This window comes from Maudiozyma barnettii (assembly GCF_903064755.1).
Source record: "Maudiozyma barnettii strain CLIB 1767 genome assembly, contig: KABA2_05, whole genome shotgun sequence".
Lineage (NCBI taxonomy): Eukaryota > Fungi > Ascomycota > Saccharomycetes > Saccharomycetales > Saccharomycetaceae > Maudiozyma > Maudiozyma barnettii.
In genome coordinates, this window is record NW_024545242.1 from 741,652 (window position 1) to 767,027 (window position 25,376).

The 25,376-nt window shown below is 31.9% G+C and overlaps 11 protein-coding genes across 11 annotated transcripts; 6 read left to right on the plus strand and 5 right to left on the minus strand.

Annotated features, from left to right (window-relative positions):
- Positions 1 to 144: 144 nt before the first annotated feature.
- On the minus strand, positions 145 to 1,794 carry CTA1 (catalase A; the record flags this gene model as incomplete). The annotated part of the gene is made up of 1 exon (XM_041550965.1): positions 145 to 1,794. The coding sequence occupies one exon, from the start codon at positions 1,792 to 1,794 to the stop codon at positions 145 to 147; it is 1,650 nt and encodes a 549-aa protein (XP_041406899.1).
- A 3,838-nt stretch (positions 1,795 to 5,632) lies between these two features.
- On the plus strand, positions 5,633 to 7,117 carry DIG2 (Dig2p; the record flags this gene model as incomplete). Its single annotated transcript, XM_041550966.1, has 1 exon — positions 5,633 to 7,117. The coding sequence occupies one exon, from the start codon at positions 5,633 to 5,635 to the stop codon at positions 7,115 to 7,117; it is 1,485 nt and encodes a 494-aa protein (XP_041406900.1).
- A 678-nt stretch (positions 7,118 to 7,795) lies between these two features.
- Positions 7,796 to 8,944, plus strand: KABA2_05S07392 (uncharacterized protein; the record flags this gene model as incomplete). Its single annotated transcript, XM_041550967.1, has 1 exon — positions 7,796 to 8,944. The coding sequence occupies one exon, from the start codon at positions 7,796 to 7,798 to the stop codon at positions 8,942 to 8,944; it is 1,149 nt and encodes a 382-aa protein (XP_041406901.1).
- Positions 8,945 to 9,230: 286 nt separating this feature from the next.
- On the minus strand, positions 9,231 to 10,829 carry PHO8 (alkaline phosphatase PHO8; the record flags this gene model as incomplete). The annotated part of the gene is made up of 1 exon (XM_041550968.1): positions 9,231 to 10,829. The coding sequence occupies one exon, from the start codon at positions 10,827 to 10,829 to the stop codon at positions 9,231 to 9,233; it is 1,599 nt and encodes a 532-aa protein (XP_041406902.1).
- Positions 10,830 to 11,188: 359 nt separating this feature from the next.
- CWC21 (U2-type spliceosomal complex subunit CWC21) lies at positions 11,189 to 11,629 on the minus strand (the record flags this gene model as incomplete). The annotated part of the gene is made up of 1 exon (XM_041550969.1): positions 11,189 to 11,629. One exon carries the CDS (start codon positions 11,627 to 11,629, stop codon positions 11,189 to 11,191), a length of 441 nt encoding a protein of 146 aa, XP_041406903.1.
- A 442-nt stretch (positions 11,630 to 12,071) lies between these two features.
- Positions 12,072 to 13,442, plus strand: KRE2 (alpha-1,2-mannosyltransferase KRE2; the record flags this gene model as incomplete). The annotated part of the gene is made up of 1 exon (XM_041550970.1): positions 12,072 to 13,442. One exon carries the CDS (start codon positions 12,072 to 12,074, stop codon positions 13,440 to 13,442), a length of 1,371 nt encoding a protein of 456 aa, XP_041406904.1.
- Positions 13,443 to 13,893: 451 nt separating this feature from the next.
- On the plus strand, positions 13,894 to 15,030 carry CNS1 (HSP70/90 family co-chaperone CNS1; the record flags this gene model as incomplete). The annotated part of the gene is made up of 1 exon (XM_041550971.1): positions 13,894 to 15,030. The coding sequence occupies one exon, from the start codon at positions 13,894 to 13,896 to the stop codon at positions 15,028 to 15,030; it is 1,137 nt and encodes a 378-aa protein (XP_041406905.1).
- Positions 15,031 to 15,122: 92 nt separating this feature from the next.
- SLI15 (Sli15p) lies at positions 15,123 to 17,216 on the minus strand (the record flags this gene model as incomplete). Its single annotated transcript, XM_041550972.1, has 1 exon — positions 15,123 to 17,216. One exon carries the CDS (start codon positions 17,214 to 17,216, stop codon positions 15,123 to 15,125), a length of 2,094 nt encoding a protein of 697 aa, XP_041406906.1.
- Positions 17,217 to 17,673: 457 nt separating this feature from the next.
- On the minus strand, positions 17,674 to 18,423 carry ICS2 (Ics2p; the record flags this gene model as incomplete). The annotated part of the gene is made up of 1 exon (XM_041550973.1): positions 17,674 to 18,423. One exon carries the CDS (start codon positions 18,421 to 18,423, stop codon positions 17,674 to 17,676), a length of 750 nt encoding a protein of 249 aa, XP_041406907.1.
- Positions 18,424 to 22,192: 3,769 nt separating this feature from the next.
- Positions 22,193 to 23,788, plus strand: AMN1 (Amn1p; the record flags this gene model as incomplete). Its single annotated transcript, XM_041550974.1, has 1 exon — positions 22,193 to 23,788. One exon carries the CDS (start codon positions 22,193 to 22,195, stop codon positions 23,786 to 23,788), a length of 1,596 nt encoding a protein of 531 aa, XP_041406908.1.
- Positions 23,789 to 24,221: 433 nt separating this feature from the next.
- On the plus strand, positions 24,222 to 25,253 carry IFA38 (ketoreductase; the record flags this gene model as incomplete). The annotated part of the gene is made up of 1 exon (XM_041550975.1): positions 24,222 to 25,253. The coding sequence occupies one exon, from the start codon at positions 24,222 to 24,224 to the stop codon at positions 25,251 to 25,253; it is 1,032 nt and encodes a 343-aa protein (XP_041406909.1).
- Positions 25,254 to 25,376: the final 123 nt, after the last annotated feature.

Below are 25,376 nucleotides of genomic sequence, written 5' to 3' on the forward strand. Positions count from 1 at the left end.
TTCATTTTGACAATCAATTTTGAGAAGAAAGAAAAAATGAAGACTCCAATAGCAAAAATTATCATAAAGATAAAAATAAATAAATAAATAAATAAATAAAATCGTACTGAGAAAGTTAATATCGATATCCTTTATTTTAATGAATCATAATTTTGGTTTACCGTTACTCGAGTTGATAGAACTGATTTCAGTCTTAATATCATTACCAAGTTGTTGATCAACTCTAGTAAACATGTCAACTACTCTCTTTTGCATATCGGTAGATTTACAGTTTGCCGCATGAGTGGCAACGTTATGAGCCAGTCTACCTTGAGCACCGTCTTGTTTGCTTAAAACTTTACGATACAAGTTAGTTGCTTGAATGAAATCAACATCACCTGCAGATGTAACCCATTCATATGGGATTGCTGGACCCTTCCAAATTTCTTGATGTTCTTGAATTGGTCTTGATTGTTCCAAAAATTCATATTTGCTATTTGTATTGTAATAGTTAGATTCACTACCGAAGTTACCATTGACATTCATTGCACCGTCTCTAATCAATGGGTTAAAGAAACCTTTGGCCATAGGACAATTGACAGGCACCTGGTTATAATTTGGGCCAATTCTATGACGTTGAGCATCTGCATAAGCAAATAATCTCCCCTGTAAGACAGGGTCCGCACTTGCTTCTTGGTATGGGACGGTATTACTTGGAGCAAAAGCAGCTTGTTCAATTTGAGCAAAGAAGTTTTGTGGGTTTTCGTTTAGGACAAGCTTCCCAACAGGTCTCAAAGGAAATTGGGATTGTGGCCAAACTTTAGTTAAATCGAATACTGAAAATGGTAACTTCTTAGATTCTTCTTCAGTCATAGTTTGAATGGATACAGTCCAAGATGGAGCATTACCATTTTCAATATTTTCAAATAAATCTCTGTGACAAATATCAGGATCTCTTCCAGCAATGGCTGCAGCTTCTTCTGAAGTATAACATTTAATACCTTGATCAGATTTGATATGAACTTGAACATAATGCCATTCACCTTTCTTGTTGGACCATTTGTAAGCATGTCCTGAATAACCATGCATATGTCTATATGATTGTGGAATACCACGATCAGAAAATAGGATACATAATTGATGAATTGCAACTTGATTAGCCGGAGTAGTTAAATAATCCCAAAACATATCGGCGTCTTTCAAATTAGTTTGTGGATTTCTCTTTTGAGTATGAATAAAAGCAGGGAATTTTGAAGGGTCTCTTAAAAAGAAGACTGGAGTTGCGTTATAAACCCAATCTAAATTACCTTCTTCGGTATAAAATTTTGTAGCAAAACCTCTTGGATCTCTAACAGTATCAGCAGATCCTTTTTCACCACCAACAGTAGAAAATCGAGTGACACATTTTGTCTTTTTACCAATTGTGTCAAACATTGCAGAACCACAAATATCTGAGATATCATGAGTTACTTCAAAATAACCGAAAGCACCAGAACCGTGAGCGTGAGGGTTTCTTTCAGGGATTCTTTCTCTGTTAAAATGAGCTAAATTATCTAATAAAGCATTATCTTGTAACAATAGAGGGCCATGTTCTCCGACACGTTGAGTAGCAAACGATGAATTCAATTGATAACCGTTAGAAGTGGTGACTATTCTGTCCTTTCTAACACCATTAACGTCAAAGTTTTTCATTGGACAAGACATTTTGGCTGATAAATTATTAGTGGGTCGTTTTTTTATATTTTTAATTGAATTTTTAATAGTAGATGAATATCTTTTATTAAAAATATTAAGTTTATTACTTGGTAATTTCATTATTAATAATTATAATAATAACGATAAAGATATAGAATAAGTTCTTACAAGATTTTATTAATTGAAATAAATAATATTCATCCCGTTTATATATGATTTACATAAAAAGAAAAGTGGTACTTAATCATGGATAAATTTTTTTTTTAATCTTTTTATCGTCTTTAAATTAATACTTTTTCACAAAAAAGTGATAATTTCCCCTCTTATTACCTCGCGAAAAATAAAATCAAACGATTTACCGCTTGAGTCAGTACTATACCTTTATTTACTCCAATATTTTCTCATTTTTACTAAAAATGATAATAAAGTAGAACGTAACACAACTTCTACTCAATATTTGCTACAATATATTATTATTAATGATATATTACGTTATATCAATGAATCAAGTCATTCATTATTAATAATATTTTAACTTTCATCTTTAAGTTTACATATATCAAGCGAGAGATTGAAATGTTTCAATAATAATGATGAGTCTAGCCATCGCAAGAGAATTAAGAGTAAGCTCATCTTTAATCTTTGACAGAATAAACGTTAATGTCAATAACTAATTCAACTTATTAATATCATGAGTTGTACTTGTGAGCGATTTAAATTGTAATAATAATAATGAGTGTATCGATGAGTCTAACTAAGTCTAGATGTCTCTTATATGTGGTGCTTTATTACTAAGAATATATACTACCCTTATAGTAGGGACCCCATGTGGCGGCGGAAATAAAAAAAGGCTGCAAAAAGGACAAAGGCAAAATGAAAAATCCACGGCGCGATGGATAAACAAAATTTGATAGGAAATTAAGGGAGGCAATAATAACATAAAAATAATATGGAAGATCAGTCAGAGAGGGGGGGAGGGGAGAGAGGCGATATCGGATTGAACACTTTAACGAATAAATTAAACCCGTGTATGATCAAATAAGAAAACACTTATATGTTTAATGATATAATATAATTCATTGACTTATCTCTTATAAACTAGTAATTCAGAATAATTCAGAAATAAATAAGCGTCATTTTATTAGTAATTTTCTTATACATCATCATTAGTAAAAATACTAAAACTTTATATAAACAATCTAATATAAAAGACATAAAAGCTGAATCAATCTCTAATATTCTACAAGGAGATACTACCCTGAACCATACACATATAAGAAATATATAGTGTTTAGACCTGATTATACTTAATAAGATGGTTACTATAATTTGAATTTGTAAACTGTTCATGCCGTAGAGATTATACGAGAGGAGAGATGTCATACAAATTTTAGTGTCAAATTAGTATAGACATAATTCAAAAAAAAAANAAAAAAAAAAAAAAAATCACGTGTATCATTCTTTATAGAAATATAGGATCATCCTAACTAGATAATTAATCCGTTCATTTATTATTTATATATACAGATCTCTCTTTACCTTTTCACATAAGTAGAAACATCTATAAACTTCTCTTTTTACTATACAATCGTCGTTAGAGTTTAATCTTTCTCCATTTTACTCTCTTTTTAAATTAGCTGTACAATTAATGACATAGATCCCAAAATACACGTGATATTCATTTAACTGTATAAATTTACTCTCTGCTTAAATTTATCAAGAAAAATACAAAATTGAACGAGAAATGATATACGATACTCCAAAAGCACAAAAAACTTTACTTGTTCTGAAAAACGTTATGACGTATCAATAACATTTAGACAGTAATACAAAATAGTGTATAGAAATAAAAAAAATATTCAAGATCATACATATATAATTTAACATAGGTTGTATTTTTTTCTATCTTTCTTTTTAAAAAATAAGAAGTAGTATTTACCTAATTGGGATAATACGAGTAACATTTAAGGTATATTATACTTTTTTCTTCGTAATAGTTCCCTTTTTAGATCTACAAAATTCCCTTCTAATAATAAAATTTATTTCTGTTTCACACAATAAATTTCAAAAAAACGTCCCCGGCAGACTTAAAGATCGATCGTTTTAATTAATAAGTATTTTGCTTATTCTTATTCTTATTATATTGATATCGTTTATAACAAAAAAACACAATAAAATAATAATTTAAAACACGCAGAAATCTATGTAAAAAACAAGTTGTCTTCGTACTTTTCTGAAGGTTTGTAGTTCTTTTACCAACAAAATTTTCATTCTTGCGCTGAAATGAAAAATTTCGCGTTTTCTTGAAAATGTTATGTTACTCAATTGTTGAATGTACCCTGAGAAGAACTGAAAAATATTCTACCTACTGCAAATAATGTTTCTTGATATTCTTCCTGTACTCCTCTAACTAAGAAGGATCGGTAAAACTTAACTACTAATTTATAGTAAGTGTAAAACTTTGTTTCTTAATATTCTTAGTTGTGCCTTCTTTCTACTGAAACAAGGTAGATTTTCTTTCCTCCTCTATGTTCTACAATAAGTTCAATTCACTCGTTACTCTGAAGACAAGAGATGGGAAAAAAAGGTTCAACAAAATTGTTTTATATCCATTATATTTCCTTATTATTCTACTTTGTGCATTTTTTGAGATCTCATATTTTATTGCATTTAATCCAAACCTTTCTTCTTTTTTCTTGTTTCGTCTTACCTTGTTAGGATTGTAGAACATACGTACTTCTTTCATTTCTTAGAAAATTTCTGATGTTTCATTACCAATATGCACTAATTTACATAACATACAGTTAATTCTCTCTCGTTTTTCTTCAGTTGAGTCTCTTTATGGTTTATTACCACGTTTTATATTCAATCTATAACTCTTTTCGGTGATGTTAAGAAGAATGGACAGATAGATGGATGGATGGGCTGTTTTTTTTTATATCATTTATCTTCGCCTACAAGTAATTGTCTTCTTCTACTTTAGGAAGAATTTGTCAAATAGTCTTCATATGATAATACTCTTTTAGTTGAAGCAACATGCTATGTATACGTATTTTTTTTTATTATATATATATATATTTTTCTGTTTTACTCTAATACTAACTTTGAACCGTATGATTTCAGCCCAAAAAAGGAAGAATAAAGTTAATTTTTGTAAGACACTTTCTGTTATCTTCTAATTCAAGGGCATCTTAATTCTTTTTAAATTGCATTGGCGTTTCACCAATTTAATTCTTTAAACTTCTTGTTCTGAGTATATTTATATATAATTTATGATCGTCCTCGTATACATATATATATATATAACCTATCTTTCATAAATGATCGGCAAAGTTTGATTGTTTAATTAATATTTTTCTTGAATATATATTTTTTACACTTCTACTTCAAGAATCATTTTCTTAACTACCATCATCAATTGGAAAATAATTATCAAGTTATATATTATTCCTTGATCTAATCTAAACTTTTATGATTTAGACTATTTCTTCAACTATTAGCCAAACCAAATAAATAAATAATATTAGTTATTCAAAGAAAGATCACCAGTTACATCCCCCCTCTTTCCTTTATTCCCCTTCTAGATTCTGCATATTGACGGCGTCCCATCTATCACAGAGATCCGAATACCAAGAAGTAAATTATTTTTCATTCTTTTTTTAATTTTTTTTTGCTTCCTCCTGAATAGTACTGTGATTTACATTATTCACATTCTATAATACCCGATAAGCATTAAGATCCTTAAAATATTGTTTTTGATAAATATACAAAAGTAGAGAGTATAATAAAAATAAAAAAAAATTATTAAAAGTACCACTATTTACTTTTTCTTCTTCTTTAAATCAAAGCAAATTACATAAACATAGATTTCTTATATGTTAGTAATACATCAAGACACATTATAATAATCTCCTTCTCTCCATTTGAATTTTATTCCCACATAAATCTTTTATTATAAATGACGGAATCTGTTTCAGCTAGATTTATCTCCAAAGTTGAAAATATAATCGATCCTGTAGAGAAACCTAAAGGTAAAGAAATTAGGAATATGTTAAATAAAGACCCATTAAACGAACAAACAAAATTAACCACAATAAGCAATACCCCTCTTCAAAATAACACAGAAAATGAAATTATAAATGATCCAATGACAAATTTTTCAAGTAATAACTTCAATAATGATAATATTTTAAGACCTAGGTCTTCCTTATCTACAGTGAGTAATCCAGTAGAATCAACAAGAAAGAGACATATATCTGACTTGCTATCACCAAGACCAGAATCTTCATCAGATACTTCTAAATCTGGACCACAACAGTCGATGCGAGCTTCAATTTCATATCAACCTTCATGCAGTTCTGCCTCTGAATGCTCTTCTTATACTTCGTCATGTTACTCATCAAGTCGCTCTTCTACATCAAGTAGTGTTGGCTCATCATCGACATCTTCGAGAATTACATCTGCATCCATGCAAGTGCCACCTGTTTTAAACAATAACACTAAGTCATTAAAAAGAAGAAAAATTCCACCACCATTAAATATTTCGCCAACTTCAAAACATACTCATACACAGAAGAAACATCGCCACAATGACAAATTTGTTAAGCCTATTCCAAGTTCAGCTGTATCAAGTAGATTTCAATCTCAAGCTAAGGTCGTACAACCTCGTAGTGCACCTGCAGACGTCACAACGTTTCAAAAAGCTCAGAAATTAGCTAAACCGAGAGTTGTATACCTGGGGAAAGAAACTCAAACTCCAAATAAGATACAATCACATGGCCCAATTAGTAGTGCAAGTTTACAAGTTCCGTTGCAAGGATGGTACCCACAATCAAATAGATTGCGAAACACTATTAGGTACCCGATAGCGACAAGCAACACACCAATAAGCGCAGTGTCTCCACAATTCAATTATTACTCGATGTATCCTATGTCACCCTGGGGAACCCTATCGAATCTTGGTATTACTGGACCTCAAGGGGCGTACCCATATACCTATTCTCCATCAATAACAGCATACAATATGTCTACTACGAATAATAATAGCAATGTTAACCCAGCAGCATATCAAAATACCACACCACCTCCATTTAAGGGTAAAAAAAGGAAATTTTCTAAAAATAATAATAATATTCAAACACAAAGTAATAAATCCAAACTGTATGAGACTACTACTGTTACTAATCAAACCACTACACTTCGTGACGTTTCTCAAAATGAACATAATTCCGAAAATACTGCACTGATGCAACAGAATAATGATATAATGACAGGTGAAATACGTCTAATGAGCGATATATTTAGCTTTGAATTTCCAAAGAATAGTATACCGACGAAAAGTGGAATAAAGAATATAAGTTCCAACAATATTAACAATCTGCCGAAACAATTGTTCATGAATATTTGTGGTAGGATATGGGATGAAAGTCAACTTTTGCAATAGCAATAAGTTGTACATCTCTCAGCACGCTTGCTCATATTACATAAGTGCACGACAACATATACATATTTGTATATATATTAGCTATTTTTCTACGAAAGTATAAATTTATCATAACAATACATACATAATGAATGGAGATTTTAATGAATTTCTGTTTTAGTTTCTTCCTGTTGTTGACATATGGATTCGTGAGACGTGTGTCCTACGCATAATTTACTGTACGGAACACTAAGACTGGGCGCGAAAAGTATTTCCAGTAACTAAAAAAAATAGATCGACGCCAGCAAATCTCTGTTTTCCGCCCAAAATAGAAATGAAAAGAACAGGTAAGCAGATTAGGTTAGACACCAAGTAACTTACATATGCAATATTATGGAACCTAATTCCTTTATTCCTGCCCTAAGTAGGTGAAAGTTGTTGCAGGTATATTTTTTCGTTGGTAATGTTGCTGTTTTCATTTTTTTTATTCAAGTATTTTAGTTTTTTAGTACTACTAAAAGTATTATCTTTTAATTTTGTAAAATAAATCAATTCTTCGATAGTTGTAAGATATATATGAATATATACATATACAGATACATATACATATACATTTATATATATTTTCGGGAGCCTTGTGAGGGAGAAATTAAAACCTACACATACAATCGACTAATTGGATAAGATTTGAAGGCAGCCATGACTGCGTTATCCAGTAGTTATAGAGCACTAAACGCTAAATATTTCCTTTATTTATTTTCATTCATCTCATTATGTTTACTATTCTTTAAGTCTGACGACGGTACATTGAAAACAGACTGGTTGTCTAAATATACTATAGACTCATACAATAGAGAAAAGACTTATTATTTCCCATTTAGTAAAAGGTTTAAACTTCCAAAATATTCCTATAAAAAACTCGAAGACAATAGCATTCCTGATAGTGGGCGTGTTGTAGAAGAACATATAATACATTATAATTTGAACTACCTATCAAGGACCGATATTGTCAACACCAATAAAGTGTTAGTTTTGACTGTTGTGGAAACATATAATGAAAAATATTGGAGTAATTTACTGAACCTATCCTTCGATAAACAATCTCTGGAGTTAGGTTTAATGGTACTACCTACAGAGGAAGGCGATGCTGTCTTAAAGAAACTGGAAACCAAAATAAAGGATATCCAAGGGCAAAAAGAAAACGGTGTATTTAAGAAGATTACGATATTACGTGCCAATGCTTCTCCGGATTATCTTACGGTAGGGCATGATGAGATACAGAAGGAACTTATAAAACGTAAATATCTAGCTACTCTAAAAAACGAATTAGTCACATCGACCATAGGCCCAGAAGACAGATATATCCTATGGTTAGGTTCAGAGATTACCGAAACACCAGAATCCTTGATAGAGGATCTTATTTCAGTGAAGAAACCAGTAGTGACAGCAAACATACAAAAGCATCAAGAAAACATCAAAGAAGGGGTTTCCTATGATTATGAGAATTCAAAGACTTGGATTGAGAATGGTAACTGGCAACTCCAACTCAACACGTTTCCACCTAATTATGTGGTTATGGAAGGTATTGGTGGTGTAGTTACTGAAAGAGTGCATATCAATCATCTTATGGAGAAAGAAAATACGAAAGAATCCCATCTAAGTGCAATAGGTATGGATAGTGTATCAATGGCATGCACATTGGTTCAATCTGATGTCCATAGAGATGGAGCGATGTTTCCAAATTTCCCATTCTACCACTTTGTAGATACCGAAGGTTTCTCGAAGATGGTTAAGAGACTCAATTATAATCTATTTGCTCTACCAAATTATATAGTATATCATAGTTGATTGGTCTTGTCAAACCAAAGAACATATATAGAGAGACGATAATTTAAATAGTTATAATAATACTAATTAAAAAAAAGCGTGTTTAATAAATAAATAGATGAAAATACAAAAATATAGGTAAAATTATAAATATAATTCAATAAAAATTGGCAGTAGTGACATATTTATATTAATTCATTTCCCTCTTCTGATTTTCTTGATTTAATGCAATGTATGAAAGTGGTATCGAATATAAAAATGAATAATTTTTTTTTCTTTTTGTGAGCAGAGGGAAAGAAAGCAAAATCTAATTTAGTTTATGACCATATATATCGTGTTCTGTTTCGAATAAAGCAACTTTAGCATCTGGAGAATGATGTGTATCCTTAACTAACTCTGTAATTGAATTTAGGTCTAAATTCAAATATTTAGCCATATATTCACCAATTTCAATATTTTCATGATTACCTTGTAAATGATCCAATATATCATGCCATCTTTCACGTCTATTGGAATATGCATATATATTAACATCAACAGCACTATGACCATGAGTAGTCCATCCGACTTGTGCCCTGAAACTTACCATAATATTAATCAAATCTTGAATTTTGTTTGCATCTGTTTCTGAGACTAATGATTTAATTTCATGTTCGGTATAATCATTGATCCCTAAATGATTTTCCATTATTTCATGTTTAACGAATTCTGTTTTTTCTTCTTTCTTACCTTTGAAATTATTGATCAAAGATTTCAGATGTTCACCAGAATGAGTTGAGTTCGCTAAAACTTGTGGGAACCATACATAATCAGGGTATGACTCTGTGACTTGTCTAGCAGTAACTAGACCACCAGTTTCATGATCTGAAGTGGAGATAAGAACAGTCTCAACATCTGATTGCTCCGCAAATTCCAAGACAGATTTAAATGCCTTGTCAAATGCAAGAACTTCTCTCACTTGAGCCGCTGGATCATTCTGATGTCCAGCATGGTCAATCCTTGAACCTTCAATCAATAAGAAAAATCCTTCATCTGAATCCTTAGTGGCTTCTGTAAGGGCTTTAATTGCAGTTAAAGCTTGTTCTTCTAAAGATGGATACATTTTAGGATCTCTATCAATATCAAATGGAACATCATTTTCAGCGATCAATGCTAAAAGTGGTAATGTTACATTATCACCTAACTGCAGAGAATCAAATTCTTTACGATTTTGAACGAGTTGCCATCCATTCTCAACAGATTCATGTAATAGATCACGACCATCCTTACGTACTTTTGAAGTATAATGAGATCTACCTCCACCAATAATCAAATCCACCATTCTACCTAATGGATATTCTCCAAGTTGATGTAATGCGATAAGATCTTCTTGAACACGATAATCAGCATGAGAACTAAATGCAGCTGGAGTAGCATCTGTGATTCTAGTAGTCACTACTAAACCTGTCATATAACCTTTTAATTTAGCTGCTTCTAGAATGGTGCCACATGGATTTTTTAATGGAGATACTCCGATAGCACCGTTATATGATTTCAAAGCACATGAGAAAGCAGTAGCACCTGCTGCAGAATCTGTAATAAGAGAATCCGATGACCTAGTACGAGAAGAACCGATCAGATGATGATCCAGTTCTAATATATCATTTATTGGTAAGCCTTCGGTGAGTTGTCTAAACGATCTAGTTAAGGATAAAGATGCAGGACCCATACCATCTGTGACGAAAAAGATTAAGTTTTTCTTTTGAGGTTTAGGATGTCCGAAGGATGTAGGGAATGGTTCAAAGTAAGAATATAATGTAATTAGAACCACTGTAAGGATTGCTAATAAAACTTTGTGTAACTTTTTGTTGCGGAGTATATGATTTGTACGGAAGCGTTTCCCCAACAAAGCAGTAGATTCCGACATATTGTGTATTAACTAACTTATAAATGTTTTATGTGATTGTGTAATTATATAGAGAATATTAAATTCGGAAGTGTTCCAAGTACCCACCGTTTAATATCTATGTTTATCTCTTTATATATATTGCAATCTCCTCCAATGCGATCTCATCCAATGCAATGAACCGAACACGCGCCGCATTCTTTCTTCCTTTCTCGCTTCTCTTTTCCCTTTTCTGTAATTGCAGCGATAAGAGCGAAATGACCTCATTTTATTACTTTGTTAGTCATGCATCAGTGAATGACTGGATCAATAAGTTATTGATGTTGATTCTATTTTAGTGGCGTTAGTTTTTTTTACTTTCTTTCCTTCTAGTTCATGGTTCAACTGGCCGTGGCAGTAGTAGTATCGTTCATTGCATTTCGATTATCTCTGCTGGTGTATGCGGTACGTGTGCGATGCTCCTTTTTCAATCGTTCTCTTAATTGTTGACATTGTTTATCGATATCTTCTGGCGTTAATTCATTGTCCGAAGATGCATCCATCTTATCCTCTAAACTATCACGTAGCTCTGACACTCGTAGTTCTATCTCTCTTAGGGAGTAACGTTTCACAGCATTAGCATTATCACTATTTGTTATATTTATCTTCTTCACGCGATTTACACCCCCCTGATTCTTTAATTTTTTGGCTTCTGCTTGCCTCTTCAGATAATCTTTGCCTCTATTCTTATCCCTGTCCTCATTTGATGCTAATGACCTTTGAATGTGGCCCGAGGTGGAAGAGCCCTTAGCAGACGGTAGCCCAATTCCATTATAAGACATTCTAACAATAGTGTAACCGAGCAATATCCTGTTTATTCAAAACTCATCCTGAATACGTCACGACAACAAACAGATCGAACCACTATCATCGTCACCTACTTCTTTTGCTACTTATAGAACTATTTATTACGAATAATTCCCTTAACAAATGCCACTGGGAGGGCATCACTCGCCACGGCCAGAAAATTTTTCTTTTTCTGTCTTTTGGCGCAGCAACAGAATTTCGAGTTCATTCTTTTGTTACACGTAAACTGTTTTTAGATTTTTTATGTATTTGCTTCATTACTAGTGATTGAAAAATTCATCGTAACAACAACAGCATTAGCTTATTTAATACAAAGTTTACTACTTTAAAAGGACCAGCAAACAGTATAGGTTTATCTATTTCGCAGTGATATACACAGTACAACAAGTAGAGTATTAAGATATAAAAGAGAAAGAAATGGCGCTACGTTTAAGTAAACGTCTGGTCAGATTTACCTTGATGGTAGGTGGGTTTCTAATACTGCTGATCACATTAAGTTCGCATAGCTCGACTAAAGAATATATGCCTCAACCACTGGATATATCCTCATTCAGTACTCCATTAGCAAACTTTGGGAATAGTATATCAAATACTATTCTTGATGCAGCTGGTATGGAAGCCGAATCTCAAAGAATGGAAGCCGAATCTAATGCTGAAGTGAATGGTGAAAAGGTTTTGACAGGTGACGAAATACCCGATGACCTACTGGACGAACAAGCTAAGGCTCTAAAGGACACTGCCAATGCTGCTGGTATCGAAGATATGTCGAAGAGTGTCATGGATTTCATTAAGCCAAGTTTTGAAAATCGTGGTAATAGGCCAAAGGCTTGTTTTGTTACATTGGTTCGTAACTCTGAATTGGATGGTATTGTTAAATCTATCCGTAAAGTTCAAGAACGTTTCAATAAACAATTTATGTATGATTGGGTATTTTTAAATGATGAGGAATTCACTGAAAATTTTAAAGAAACTATATTACACGAAATTCCAACCTCCGTTGTGAAATTTGGTGTTATTCCAAAGGAACATTGGTCTTACCCAGACTATATCGACCAATCCAAGGCTGCTGATACTCGTATTAAGATGGCCGACATTATTTATGGCGCCTCTGAATCTTATAGACATATGTGTCGTTTCCAATCTGGATTTTTCTGGAGACATAAATTATTGGATGATTATGATTGGTATTGGAGAGTGGAACCAGATATCAACTTGTATTGTGACATTAAATATGATGTTTTCAAATGGATGCAAGATAATGAAAAAGTTTACGGTTTCACTATTACTATTCACGAATATTTAGCTACTATTCCAACCTTATGGAAAACTTCGATGGATTTCTTTAAAAAACATCCGGAGTACGTCGATAAGGATAATCTGATGGAATTTATAAGTGGAGACAAAGGTGAACACTATAACTTGTGTCATTTCTGGTCCAATTTCGAAATTGCAAACTTGAATCTATGGAGATCTCCAGCTTACACTGAATACTTTGATGCTTTGGATCATGCTGGTGGGTTTTTCTATGAAAGATGGGGTGACGCTCCAGTTCATTCAATTGCCGCTTCAATCTTATTACCAAAAGATAAGATTCATTACTTCTCTAATATTGGGTACCATCATCCACCTTATGATAACTGTCCGATCGATGATAGAGTATGGGCCGAAAACAATTGTGATTGTCAACAGAAGAACGATTTCACATTCAAGGGTTATGCTTGTGGTAAGGAATACTACGCTGCCCAAAAGATGGATAGACCTCCAAATTGGGAAGAATACTCTCATTAAACGTAATATAAGGGTCTGTAGTTACCTGGTATATATTCTGTTTTCTGTTTCTTAAGTTTAAAAGAAAAGAAAACAACTAGACAGAGTCTTATACTTATATATGTTTACATACATTTAATTTATACTTGTTTACATACATTTCATTTATATATATATAGATATCTTCTGATTTTGATAATGTTCTCTCAATCTCATAGCTTGGGTGGATTCAGTTTATGCTACTTGTATTGGCTCTATATGTGTACTCCTCTCTAAGAGAAGAACCAATGTTTCGCCGTACACTACCAAAAAAAAAATGGATTCTCTTGAAAAAGTTTTTTTTATAGACTACAACATACTATTACTTAATACTAAAAATCAACCTCATCTCATCGCCATTACAAAAAAGAATAGATAGAGTCCATATTTATCAACCCTATCAAAACTATAGTACAATTCACCACTGAGCCAAATGTCTAAAGAGTATAAGAAACCTGAGAAGTATATCCCGGGGCCAAATGACCTGGCTTTACCCCCACAATTATCTGAATTCAAGGATAAAACCACCGATGAGGTTCTTGAAGAATTGAATAGGATGCCATTTTTCATGACTCAGTTGGATGAATCTAATGGTGACGGTGGAGAGAATACAGTGCTGGAAGCCTTGAAGGCTATGGCTTACGAAGGTGAACCTCATGAAATAGCTACTAATTTTAAAAACCAAGGGAACGATCTGTACAAAGTCAAGAGATTCAAGGATGCTAGAGATATGTATGATAAAGCTATCAATATTAAATGTGAAGATGATTCTGTCAACGAATCACTATTTTCTAATAAAGCTATGTGTGAATTAGAATTGAAAAATTATAGAAGTTGTGTTAATAATTGTAAGAACGCCTTAGCTTTAAATCCAAGGAACATTAAATGCTATTTCCGAATGGGTAAAGCGTTTTTTGCTTTAAATAAATTAGAGGAAGCTATAGAAGCTGTTCAGTTTGGTTTGAAAATCGATGGTGAAAATAAGTCCTTACAGACTTTACTTGCTACCATCTCAAAGAGAGATCAAGATCGTAAAGCATACCAAGAGAAAAGACAACAAGAAGAAGAGAAAAAGGAAAATCTTCAAAAATTTTTAACTGATGCAATTTTATTAAGAAATGTGAAAAATATTACAACAAATCAACACTCTGAATTCTTAAAAGAAGCTAAAGTTAAATTGGAAAATCCAATGGATTTTGAATCTCAAATGATATACCCAACAATTATAATGTATCCAACTACCGATGAGTTTGATTTTATTGCCGAAACTGGTGAACTATCCACTATTCAAGAAATTATAGATATGCTTATGAGTAGACCAGATGAATGGTTTGAACAACCAGGTCATGAAAACTTTAGTCCCAAGAAACTGCTTGCATATATGGAAACTGAGTCGGGCGGATTAATTAAAGCAGGCAAAAAATTAACTATTCATGACATCCTGAAGAAGGATAGTCCCAAGGTTCCAGTCTTTGATAATGCGCTAAAGGTTTATCTGGTCCCAAAAAGTGAAAGCGAACAATGGATAACTAAATGGGATAAAGTTGAGGCAATAAAGAGAAGGTTATGAAATTTGCCCTAAATTGAAAAAATTAGCATTGTATAATAAATACGAATAATAAGAATATTTATATAGAATATATTTATATATAGAGAGAGGTATCATTTTTTTTCTAGATTTGATGAGGGTTTGAATTTATTTAACCTAGAATTGTTAAATATCTCATCAATATGCAAAGGTGCCACGGGACCAAAAATTTTCCTGAAATCCCAGTTCTGTTGCTGCCGTAATTGTTCTTGAAGGTACGGTGCTCGAGCCCATTCAGTTAATGTGCTTGTGTCTTCTTGGTCGGAATCTGAATATATTTCTGGAAGAGTCATGTTACCGGGAGCTTCTTTCTCCCTCGGATTTCCCTCATAGATTGAATTTCCATCAAGAGAATCACCAACGCGTCTTCTATAATCCTCAGTATTTAATCCGTCCAGGATATTCCTCGTATCGAAGGTATTTCGTTGTTTTAATAATGAAACATCTTCATTATCAGATGCTTGGCTCATATTGTTGAATGTATTACTCCTTCTTGTTTTTCCTAATTTATGTGTCGTTCCAAAACTTTTAAATTCACTGAAATTTTTACCCCTAGGTTTCGTTGATAAATCATTTGTTAACATTTTTTTCTGTTTATCTCTCTTTTGTTTTTCAGATTCTTGTTGTGTTTTCATAACTTCAGATAATCTTTTATTTAATTTTTTTTTCAAATCTTGCTTGTTGGGTTCCTCAGATCGTAATAATTGAAATTTTGTTAGTCTATGATCATTATCTCTTTTCACTTGTTCTCTTTTTGTATCTTCTAGATCGTTACTTTGAAATTTGTTAAGGTTCTGTGGTATTTCTTGAATAGTAGAAGTAGAGGATTCTTTTACTCTTGTTGATTTCTCCTCACCTATAATTGATAAATTCTTATCATTATTCTGAGAAGAGTTTGTACCGTTTCCATTACCATTGCTACCAATATTTATTGAATGACGTTTATCTTTCCCTAAAGATAATTTTCTATTATTTAATGTTGGTATCAGAGAACGTCTAACGTTATTCCTTGGTTGTTGATCCCTCTTTGTAATTTTTTCAGAATTTTCAGTCTCGACAGAAAATATGTTCTTTAAAGTTTCCCTGACTTGCCAATTGGAATTGTTGTGCTCGAATAATTTCTTTCTAGAGCTGTCGCTAGTATATCTTGAACTTGTGTTCCTTCTTAATGGCGAACCAGATAGATCTATTGAAGATGTAGTATGCTTTTTGTTCATGATATGAGTTTTGTTAGTGATTTTTTTATTGAATGACTGAGTTGATGTAGAGGATAGTCTATCAAAAACATTTCTCGAGCCAATGGGGCTTTGGGTACTTCTTGAATATTGATTGTTATTTATTTGTTTATTAGAATTCAAAAGATTCTTTGGAGATAGATTTGTTTGTTTCTTAATTTTCAATGTTGATCCAGAAAATGTATGATTTTGATTAAGTTTAATGGAGTCATGAACTGTAAGTGGATCCTTTTTTGGCATTGGTACAAACATATTTGATCTTCTTCTCATTCTTGTTAATGTTACATTAGGAGATTTATTCGTTGCGATGGTAGTGGAGATTGTGTTATTGATATTATGTGCAATATTATTGTTTGTATTATCAACTTTTGTAGTTGTAGTAACAGAGGAAGTAGAATTCAATGACATCATAGTAAACTTAGATGTATTATCATTCTTATCATCGGTATTAGTAACAATTGATTCTGATTCAGTCTCATCTATGGGTTTATTTGTCCTTTTCAAACTTTGATCTACTTTATATGGTGACCAAGGTGACAATTTTGTCTCATGAGTTGACTTGTTATTTGAATGAAGTTGGTGTTCAGTACTCACATCTTTATGTTGTCTTAATGATAATGGAGTCACCTCTAAAGGAGTATCATCAATAATTGGTCTCTTTGGTGTGAAATCGTTATCATTTGTTAAAATTGGTTGATCATTCTCTTTATCCTTCTGCTTCAAATTTTCTGTTCGTTCAGGTGACAATAATACAGATACATGATTCTGTTGGATATCGTAGAGCCAATTTAAAGAATTATTAATCTTTGAATTGATTTCGTTATTAAATTCATTATCAATATTATTAAATTGATTTAAAGATTCCACAATAGATCTAGATCCACCTGCCGGTTTCTGATCTTTCATCCTTGCGGCTTCGATTGTCCAGTCCATGGAATACCCCTATTAATTCGTGTAGTGTAGTGATATATCACTTCGTGTTTGCTTCTTTTGTACAGGATAACGAATATAAAAAAAAATTGTAAATTAAATCAAATTGTGTTATTCTTTTATATAAATACAAATCTGGTTTTAAACAAATTACCCCGAAGCCGCGTATATGCCGGGCGTCAAATATTATCATAATTTAAACCGTCTTATATAATGATGATATATATATCAATATGATGATGATACCCACAAAAGAGGTAAAACAAATATAATAAATTAAAAAGAGGTGAAATTAACAATTAAATCTATGGGGTATTTATATTATAGAAATGAATGAATGAAAAATGAAACTTCGTAATATTATTATTAACTGGAACGCTATCATGAAATGGGATGGGGGTGCAGGAGGGAGGACGCGTTCGGAAGTGCATCTAAAAATGTATAATCTTAATCATATTTTCTAAATATCCAAATTTATCTTTGGTGCTTGTGGGCTATCGACAAATATCCTACCATCAACATTAATATGATTTTGTTTAACAAAATCTGTTAGACTACTATAAGTACCAACAGAATTTCTTCTTATTTGTTCATTTGTATTTTGTATAGTCAATTTTGGCGATAATTCATGTGTATAACTATGTGAAGAAATGTCTTCCTCACCATCTTCTTCATTACTCTTTGCTTTATGTAAGAAATTACTCATTGGATGAAACCCTGGAGATAACATTGTATTCAGATCATCAATATCATTAGGCACCACCACAGATAATGATTTTTTCTTCATAGTATTATTACTATGATTACTAAACGTTTTTTTCGTTGGAGTATTCGACACAGAAGATGACGATGACGATGATGTATAATTTTGAGGATATGATTGATGATGATGAGGATCTATACTCTCATCCGGAGGTGTTAGTAATAATATATTTCCACTGACGCTTCCTGTCCTCTTGTGAGAATGAGCTCCATGTCTTTGAGAAGGCGATGTAGCTGGAGGTGTAACGTATCCTCTTTGTGCTTTTGTTGGGGTCATTGGATTATTGTTATTAGTATTATTATTTCTCGAAGACCTAGTCGATGTTGTAGGCATCCGATTGTTCTTATCATTATTATCACTAGTAGTCCTATTCATATAAATATTTGAAAACGAGAATTTTTTAAAATTATTCTTATTATTCATTATCATGGTATTAGTCTCATTCATCGATATCGTAATTAAAACATGAATATCAAATAATAAAGAAAATAAAATCTAATTATAAATATATAACTATATAATTATTATAAATTTATCATGTATTATATATAAATTACCTAAATTCAAAAAATAATATATATATATAACTACATAAAGAGAGAAGGGGTAGATAACAATTACAAATAGTTTGTGTAGCTAATAGGTACACAAAAATGTGGAAATTTAATTACTCAAGACTCGATTACTCAATTACTTAATTACCTAAAAACCTTTTCAAGTCAAATTTTAGATAATTTAAAAAATTATGTATCGAAGATTACTTACTAAGGGACCCCTTTCTTCAAAGTCTTCTTACATAAAGCAGAGTAGCAATCACTTCCAGAAACTTCCGTACCTTTATTGTTAGTATTATCAGTAACAAAAAATGATATGAAGTAATTGTCAAATATTCCATTTCCTTTAAAGGTTTACACATAATCACCGAATTGGAAGAAGAAAATATATGATTTGTCTTAAATTTGGTCATTTGTTCTTCAGTTTCCTTACAAAAAAGGATTTTAAGTTTTATATGAGTAATTCAAGCATGGCAAGAAACGACTACTACAACTTCTGTGTGCAAATGCCACTTCCAATATGTATATGTGTGTGTGAAATGCTTTGGTGTGGAACCCCTGTTTGTTAGAAAATATGCACCGATATAGTTACTATGTACACATTGAATATATGGCGGAATCCTCTCTCTTACGGCAGACATATTTGAGCATCCATAAAAACGGATACTCGGAGTGTCCGAATGATATTTTCAATGGCATATTAATAGTATAAAGAAGGGGCGGATGGAAGGGAGAGACAGAGAAAGAAACTGAGAGAGGAAGATCGGCGTTTTTAATGCTCAATATAATTGATATTGTACGTAATATTACTACCGTTTGGGATATTTCTCATATAATATTTCTATATTACACCATATTTTGCAAGCAATTGACGTACAAACTACTAGGTCTTCATTTTCATTCCTTCTTCAAAGAAGGGTACTTCCTATTAGAGAATGGTGTGGGGGAGACATATATATACATGTATAAATATATTTGTATGGATATTGCACATGCGAGTGCGTGGGGATGAGATAAAAATATAGGGAGAAACAGAAAACACGCATGTCTCTCCCGTTCTATAATAACAATAGCCCCTCCCCCCCTGGTTCTCCCAACAAGAAAAACCAACAATAAGCGGAAAATATTTCTTGTTCGGCCTGTCTTAGTAAATTCCTCATTGACCTTCCGTTAATTACAATTATACTAAATTACCAGAATACAATGGGGAAACTAAAATAAAGGGACGGAACTTGCGCAACTTACTCTGAAATAAGAAAATAATACAGAGCCAGATACAAACATCCCCCCGCCAGCCCACATGATAGCGGTACAAACATACGTGGCTTACATATATGTGATATATCATTATGACATCAATTAACGATGATATCAACTGATGTCATAAATAAATAATTCTAATCTTGATATACTAGTTGAACACAAACAGTGAGAGACACTACTATACTACAAAGGCGATCATTATAACTGTTTATTTCCTTCACGTATATCATCACCTCTTCTTTGGAGACATTTCACATTACTACAGTGATTTTTTTGACAAAAATGTTGCTGTTAATAAACAACATTAACCATATCCAGACAACTAGTAATGACATCTTCGTTTTTTGTTGCTTTTGACAAAATATATAAAAAGGAAAAGAAACATTCAGAAAGTGAACACGACAAACAAAGTCTTGCTATAGGAATCAAAGATAGACAATTCTTTCTTTTTTCTTCTTATCTTATGACCATCTGCAACATCATACAGTTATTAAATGACATAAACATTACAATAAAATCCTGTAAATCTTATCAACTAACAACAATCTTATTTTGTATGTGGCTTACGAAGATGATAGGCGCACGATGTAAATAAAGGGATCGATCATCTATCACGTAATTAGTTAATGCTGTTGGTCCCCTGTTCCTTCAATATTGAAGTGTGTTGATCTGTTTTAACTAGTTGGTAACCTCGTGATATTACTCATTATCAATTGCAACACCATAAATATTTTAATGATAGTTAATTGTTACAATTATCATGGCACATGTTAGTAATAATGATTCATTAAGATATTTCAGAAAATTTTAAATGTATATATATATATTTTAGGCATTTAATACTTACCCTCCTCGATATAGTTAATTAACTAATTATACCGAGTGTTATTAATGTATGTGTTCCTGTTTTAATATTGCTATAATATATATTGGCAAACATATATAGTTATTTGAGTTTCACGAAATATAGTGTTAGTACTTTCAATCAATGATACTTCTTTATATATACCATTGTTTTTTTTTGGTTAAAAGTTATTAATGTTGAACCCAGCTTCAAATAAAAATAAAAATAAACGTTGCTTTATAATTTGGCAAAAATTACCTTTCACCCAGCTTGGATTATTTACCTTGTAAAACAAACATATATTCAATTGAGGTTTTCCGCAGTCCTTATTAAAAACAGTTATTTGTATATTATTATTTATCTTGACTCTCAGTCTTCCTTCCACTCCCTTTGTTAAGGACCCTTCCTTTTTGGTTTGGTATAATAATACCTACTTAATTGACCAGCGCAAATTCATTTTCATTTGTTAGCAAAAAAAAGACTGGTTCTCCGTCTGTCTCACTTTTCTTTTTACGCTGGGCTCACCTCTCTTCGCTTCGCTTTGCTTTGCTTTGCGTTGTGTATTAATAACGTACGCAGCAAAATATTTATACATAATGATTAAAGCATCGAAGATCTGTCAATTCTAAAGCTTCTATCTGCTTTTATTTTTAAACTGAAAACTAGTTTAACAGCCACACATAAGTACTTCGTAACTTATTTATCCTGTATATTGTATTGATAAACAACCAGCTCATTATTCTGTCTCTATGCAAATTAACCATCTTGTTGTTTTCTTTTATTTTATTCCCTTGTAGTCTAAATTTTAGTTACTATTTTTGTTTCTTGTTCACATACAAAGACTCCCCACAAGATATTTGTTTATATATTTATGAACATAGCTGGTATTATTTATATTATATTTTTGACAGCAACATTGAGATGAGTGACATATTTTGATTATTTCCATTTTCACAAACAAACCAAAAAAAGGAATTTACCAAGTGTGTGTACATCTCTTTTTAGGTTGTTCGAGAATTTTGTTATCAAGGTACATTTTTAATTGTTCCCTGTCTTGGTTTGTTTACTCTTTTTCTGGTTTGTTTATGGATGTCCTATAACCCTATAGAAAGGATGTATTTACTTCATCGATTATCAAGCACCCTCAATTTTTAATTCGTGTATGTAAGAATATGTATATATATGTGTGTGTATGAAATATTTATTATTACCATTTCGATTATATAATCTTTGTCTTAATTTAACTTAAATGGAATATACCAAAAAATAAAAAACTATAGAGTAGTCTACATTCTAATTACCATACTTCTGGTTCATTCATTCATTCATTCTTCTCATTCCTTCCTTCTATCTCAATTTTAAATAATTAGTTATATGTTTTTTTTCCACATATAAAACTAATTTATTGTCACTCATTTAATAATTATTATTACCTTTATCAATCACAAAAAGTATCGGATATTTAACTTTTCAGTCGACAAAATATATATCACTCCTTTTTAAATTATTTTATCGTTTCCGTTCAATTCATTTTATTTTAAATATCACCTTTCACATGACTCCTCATGACTCTCCAAAATTCAATAAAAGATCATCAGAAAATTTATTTACCGCTGATCAATTTCTACAACCACCACAAAAGAGACACTCCATAGATTCCTCTCTTTCGAGGTCTAATTCTGCTCCACAACAATCATCCTCTATCAAGACTCATGCTTTGACTAGATCTACCTCTCCAATTAGACTCTCTAGAAGACATCCTTATCAGTATACTGGTCATAACATCTCGGCTAATTCTACAACATGTCATACCCCAATTAAAAATAATAGTCGTACCAGTTTTGACTTGCCTGTTTTACAAGTACATACAAAACATACTTCCATCGATAATGGTTTACCATCTCCAATTCCAAGTCCTCAAAAACAGGTTTATCAACAGTACGATAAATTAGCTGTTAAACAAACTTTTGTAAATAATTTCGCTCATTTGAGTTTACTGCCATCAAGAAATGGTGAATGTCATCCAATCTTTAATATCCCAGAAATTGCTGAACTTATTATTAAAAACTTATATTTAATAGAAGTTCAACAAGTAAACGATACTGAAAGAGTTTCTTCTTCGAACAGAATTGTGTCAACATCATCGACAGTTTCTACCGGCTCTGTCACACCTGTAATGAAACGAGGTAGTCTTCATAATTGTGCTAAAGTTAACAAACTATGGCACGATATTTCTATGAAATATTTATTAAGAAATTTATCATTCAGGGATCCAAACAAATTAATCAATTTTATGTTTAATTCCAACAATTTATATGGTTCTAACAAGAACCAAAAAAATTATCCACGATCGCTTACACTGTATAAATTAAACCATTTCAAAACTGAAGACTTACAATTGGGGTTTAATTCAATAACAAAAAATAATAATACTAATATTCATTTCAATGATTTACAAAATCTTCAATTTTATATTTGTCCCAATTTATTGCCAGTCGATTCTTGGTTTAAAGAATTTAGAAACTTAAAGAGATTATCGCTTCCAGGTAATAGAAAAATAGATGATAAATTCATGATTGAAATATCATTACACCTTGTAAATTTAGAACAGTTAGATCTAAGAGCTTGTTACAATATTACTGACGTGGGTGTGGTGTCTATAGCATCTCGTTGTAAAAATTTAAAAATGATCAATTTAGGAAGACATAAGAATGGTCATTCAATTACAGATGTTTCTTTGGTTGCCTTGAGTAAATATACTAATGTTGAGACTGTTGGTATTGCAGGTTGCCATGTTACAGATAGTGGTCTTTGGGAATTTGCCAAGAATAACGGGAATAACGTTAAGAGATTATCTTTGAATAATTGCAAAAAAATAACTAATATGTCCATTCCTTATTTAGTCAGTTATAATTATTTTCCAGAATTAGTTGTCCTAGAGATTAGAGATTTAGATAATTTATCAAATTTGAAACCTTTAATCAAATACAAACTATGGAAACGAGCTCAAAACAAACCAGTACTAATTGAAAGTTGTAATAGAATTTCCCAGCTACTTAAATTTGAAGAAGAAAAGATGAAGAAAAAAAGAGCAATAGCATCGTTACGTGAAATGCAACAATGGATAAACGAAGATGAAGAAGACAAATAAGATGCTTCTTCTTCGTAACATTAAATACAAATCCGTATACGCACCATAAATATATATACGAATTATGCATACATTTTATAAAATTAAAATTAACTAATAACCTAATAGTAAATTCTAATGAATATCAAGAAGTATATATGAATTGTGTCACATTAGAAGTAATAGGTACCAAAATTTCTCCTCAACACGTCAAATTCATTGGCTCCTTCATCAAAATGATGGTGCCCCTAATGCCAGTCAAACAAACCAAAACGCCTGCTGCGAAAAGTAAGGAAAATGGGAAATTCGCTTGAAAGATTCTGGCGAAATCTCATGTACTAATTGAAAGGACTTACATTAATTTAAGTAGTACATGAGATATATTTAGTACGTAAAAGAAGGGAATAGTACGTTTGTAAAAGGGAAAACATACAGTCTATAGCATTAATCAATCATGTCCTTTGTAGAAGAAATTCAATCTGTTGCAGGTAGTTGCAAATGTGTTAACGTACTATTATGGTGCGTATTTGGGTTCGGTGTCTTAAAGTTAACTACTTTAATTCTACGTACCCTTGCAATGATGTTCGATTTATTCATTCTTCCATCCGTCAACTACTCAAAATATGGTGCTGGGAAAGGTAACTACTGTGTTGTTACTGGTGCTAGTGATGGTATCGGTAAGGAATATGCTAGACAAATGGCCCAACGTGGTTTTAATTTGATCCTAATATCTAGAACTCTAAGTAAATTAGAAAGTATTAAGACTCAATTCGAAGGACAATATAAAATTAAGGTTGAAGTTTTAGCTATGGATATCTCTGCTGATGAAAGTTCAAACTACGAACAAATTAAGAACTTATGTCAAAACTTACCTATTACAGTCTTGATTAATAACGTTGGTCAATCACATTCCATTCCAGTGCCATTTTTAGAAACCAAAGAAGATGAATTGAGAAATATTATCACAATTAATAACACTGCTACTCTTTTAATTACACAAATTATTGCACCAATAATTAAGGATACTGTTAAGGACAAGAAATCGTCTCGTGGTTTAATTTTGACGATGGGTTCCTTCGGTGGTTTAATTCCAACACCTTTATTAGCTACTTACAGTGGTTCTAAGGCTTTCCTACAAAACTGGTCTACTGCACTTGCAGGCGAACTCTCTGGCGATAAGATTGATGTTGAGCTAGTGCTATCTTATTTGGTTACTAGTGCCATGTCTAAAATTAGAAGAACCTCGATGATGATTCCAAACCCAAAACAATTTGTTTCAGCCACTTTAAAGAGCGTTGGGAGACGTTGTGGTGCCCAAGAAAGATACGCTACAGTTACTCCATTCTGGTCTCATGCCGTATATGAGTTTGTAATTGATGAAACTTTTGGTGTTTACTCCAAGATTGTCAACACTATCAATCACTCCTTCCACAGATCTATCAGAATTAGAGCTTTAAAGAAGGCTGCTAGAAAGGCTAACAAGTAGATCTATTTATAGGTATAGGAAATATTCTTTGTAGTACGTAAAACATATGTATGTATATTTAAAAAAAAAAATAGTTGCCTCTATAAAATACCAGTGATTGCATCGAATAACCTCCACAAATAA